This window comes from Egretta garzetta, unplaced genomic scaffold, assembly GCF_000687185.1.
Source record: "Egretta garzetta isolate BGI_Z169 unplaced genomic scaffold, ASM68718v1 scaffold219, whole genome shotgun sequence".
Lineage (NCBI taxonomy): Eukaryota > Metazoa > Chordata > Aves > Pelecaniformes > Ardeidae > Egretta > Egretta garzetta.
The window spans coordinates 260,451-263,779 of NW_009260671.1; the positions used below are offsets into that span (position 1 = coordinate 260,451).

The window sequence follows — 3,329 nt, forward strand, 5'->3', positions numbered from 1 at the left end:
GGGGGGGGTGTGGGGGGGGGGGGGCGCCCCCCCCCCCCTGCCAGTCTGGCATAGCCCTGCTCCGTGGTGTCTTCCAAGCCCAGTCCCCGGGCATGGGGGACACGGGCACCTGCAAGCCCAGTCCCTGGGCATGGTGGACACAGGCACCTGCAAGCCCAGTGGGTGAGCGGTGTCCACCGCCCCTGCCAGTCTGGCATAGCCCTGCTCCGTGGTGTCTTCCAAGCCCAGTCCCCGGGCATGGGGGACACGGGCACCTGCAAGCCCAGTCCCTGGGCATGGTGGACACAGGCACCTGCAAGCCCAGCTGTGTGTGCTTGCTGGGGTGCAGCAGCCAAGGCCCAGCACAAGCCTGGGAGGGCAGCGGTGCAGGTGCATGCCCTGTGCCATGCCTGTGTGGGCACCCTGCAGCTGCTGGGGCTGAGGAGTAAGCCTGGGGCCAAGGGACAGGAGCCCCTGGCTGCTGCCGCCTCTCTGGGCTGTACCGTGCCTGCAGCCTGAGGGCTGTCCACACACAGGCACTTGTTCCAGGACATTTCATAACAGGAGCAAGCACCAAAAAAAGTCTTAAGGCGTTTCGGTCCCCATAGCTTTGCACAGCATCTTGGCCGTGGCACCTCCTGGGACAACCGGGGATGCTCAAGAGGGTGCCGGCTTGGGTCCCTGACCTCATCAGCAGGGGAAGGGAGCAGTCGCCGTCCCTCCCTGGGCCCTGAGGAAGCCACGGCCGTGGCCTTTCCCTGTGCGGGTGACCCGTGGCGCGTGGTGCTACACATCCCGGCCTGCCCCGGCCCCTCGCACGCTGCGGAAGAGAGCAGCATGCTGGGAGCCGTAGTCTGGCTCTCGCCTCCGGCCTAGCATCGCTCGCCTCTGCAAAGCCCCTCGCCCCGACAGCCTTTGGCCCGCCTGCTCCTCTTGCCCTCGGGTAACTCCGTGTCTCCGCAGAGCCCTGGTCCTGCAGGCCCCCCGGGGACACTGGGCAGTTACATTGCCGTGTGCCTGCTGGTGCAGTTCGGGTGCTTATTGTGAGCTGGGGTAGCAACTGCCCTGCACAGAGCTCCCCAAAATGCTCACCCCAGCAGAGCTGCATGCATGTGCAGGAATGTGTGTGACCAGAGCCAGCTGGGCATCCTCACCTCTGGGCTATGAGGTGGGCCTGGCATCATGGACGAGCAGGAGGGCTGCAGCGTCCTGCTGCCCGTCCTGGTGCAAGTGGGGTGGCTTAAAAGTTAATTTGGATGTAGAGGTGTCGCCGTATTAGTGGCAGCAAGCACTGGATAACGCCGGGGAGGCAGCAGTTACATTGCCGTGTGCCTGCTGGTGCAGTTCGGGTGCTTATTGTGAGCTGGGGTAGCAACTGCCCTGCACAGAGCTCCCCAAAATGCTCACCCCAGCAGAGCTGCATGTGTGTGCAGGAATGTGTGTGACCAGAGCCGGCTGGGCATCCTCCCCTCTGGGCTATGAGGTGGGCCTGGCATCATGGAGGGGCCAGCAGGGACTGAGGGTCCCTGTGAGGCCACCCCCAGGACCGGGGTCTCCCTGGGTGGGGGGTGAGCAGAGACTTGATTGCTCTCTTGCAGATGGAGGGTTCTGAGGAGCTGGAGAGCAGCCTCCTGACACAGCCCTGGGCTTCTGTTTGCTTTGGTGAGTCCACTTTTCTTGCCAAAGCGTGCTTCAGGGATACTGGCTACATCCTGCTGATCTCCGACCTCAGCAGCGTCTGGTACGAGAGTGCAGATGCCGAGGCCGTGGGACAAAGGTCCAAGGTGAGTGTCTGGAAAGTCCAGGGACCTCTTTTTCTCCTCGCAGCAGCTGACATCCCAGCATAAACTTCTTGGTGACACAATGGCTGTTGGATCTGACAGGGCTCGGGTCCAAATGCCCGGGATGGGAAGTCCCTGGGCGGCTCTGCCTAAGCACTGTCCCCCTGGTTGGCTGAGTACCCTCCTCCTGGGAGAGTGGGCCAGGCTATTTAGCGTGCCCAAGGCAGCCAGGTGCTCACTGGGGCTGCATGCTGAGGCCAGCACACTCATTTCACTTGTGGGCGGGATGGGCAGCTGGTTTCCCCAGGACCAGTGTACTAAGGAGGAGCTTGAAACAAGGCTGCCTGCCCACCAGTGATGGAGAGACTCCTGTTCATGTTCATAGCCGGGCACAGGCTCCCATGAGGTGTCCTATCAGCATGGCCCCTAAAACACATGGGGCCATGCCTCATCCCCTCGCTCTAGCCCATGTGCCCAGGCCCCCAGGTGCCACCTCTATCTGCCATGTCCCTCTGTCACAGTGTGGCATGTGGCAGCAGCCACCCCCTTCAGCTCTGGCAGGTGTGCTGAGCTGTGACAGCTCTTGGCCAGCCTGTGACACTCGTGGTGGCATGTGGGGCAGATGCACCAGTGAAGACCATTGCACCCTGCCCAACACCCGGACCCTCCTGGGCTGGCCTGGGAGAACTGATGGGGAATGTCCTGTTGCAAGGCTGGAAGCCAAGGCCCAGGGGTGGCTTTCTGCAGTGCTGGGACACACAGAAGTAGTTTGGCTCCTTCCGTGCTGGAGCTTCTGCTGCTTTTTTCTCAGTGCCAAGCTCCCCGGGCTTTTGCTGTACCCTTAACCTTGCCTTTCCCCAGGAGCTGAACAAGCGGCTGATGGTCCATGTGTCCTCCTTCCTGCACCGCTTGCGTGACCTGATGCACCCCTTGCTGGCAGGGCAGCCAGACGCTGCCACCTCCTTCTCCTGCCCCCATGCTGCCAGCGGCCTCAGCCTGCACGTGAAGAGCGAGGTCTCAGGGCTGCCCTTCTACTGGGACTTCCACTGCTGCCCTGCTCCAGTGGAGATGGTGAGCCAAGCTGCGGAGAGTTTGGGGAGGGTGATGGCCAAACTTGAAGATTGTCTCCTAATGCTTGGAAAGTTTTGGGTGGTGTCGGGCTGTGCTGTTTTTAGGGTGCCTGGCTCTGCCTGCTGCCCCTTCTGAGGGTCACTGTCCCTGTTTCGTCCCGCTGAGGCTTTGGCACCTTGGCTGGTGCCCTGCAGCGAGGGATGGCCCAGCGCACGCTGCGGCCAGGACAGCAGGGAGATGTCCAGTTTGGGACGGTGCCCTGCCAGCACCCCACATAGCACAGCCATGCTGTTCTCCTCTGGTGCACACCGTGAAGCAGGGTGCAGGCCGGTGGGCACCCCGAAAGGACCCGCAGGAGCTCTGTCGCCACCGAGGGAATTAAAGCGGGGTCTCCCCCTCTTTTAAGGGGTTGCTCTTACCGCCGGGCTGCCTAACGTTTTGGGAAGCAGCCCCCGGAGCCCGGTATCGCAAGCTGAGCACCCCGGGGCAGCACCTCGG

At 62.6% G+C, this 3,329-nt stretch overlaps 1 protein-coding gene across 2 annotated transcripts in view; it reads left to right on the forward strand.

The window, feature by feature from the left end:
• The first annotated feature begins 845 nt into the window (after nt 1–845).
• Nucleotides 846–3,329, forward strand: part of NHEJ1 (non-homologous end joining factor 1) — a 50,315-nt gene continuing 47,831 nt past the window's right edge. The window contains exons 1-3 of one of the 2 annotated variants that reach the window (XM_009645680.2): nt 846–922; nt 1,578–1,763; nt 2,622–2,831. In XM_009645680.2, coding sequence (XP_009643975.1) covers nt 1,578–1,763; nt 2,622–2,831 — 396 coding nt within the window. In that variant the 5' untranslated portion in view covers nt 846–922. Of the gene's footprint in view, nt 923–1,201; nt 1,463–1,577; nt 1,764–2,621; nt 2,832–3,329 lie in introns of those variants that run through there. The other variant, XM_035901111.1, reaches the window with a different exon arrangement.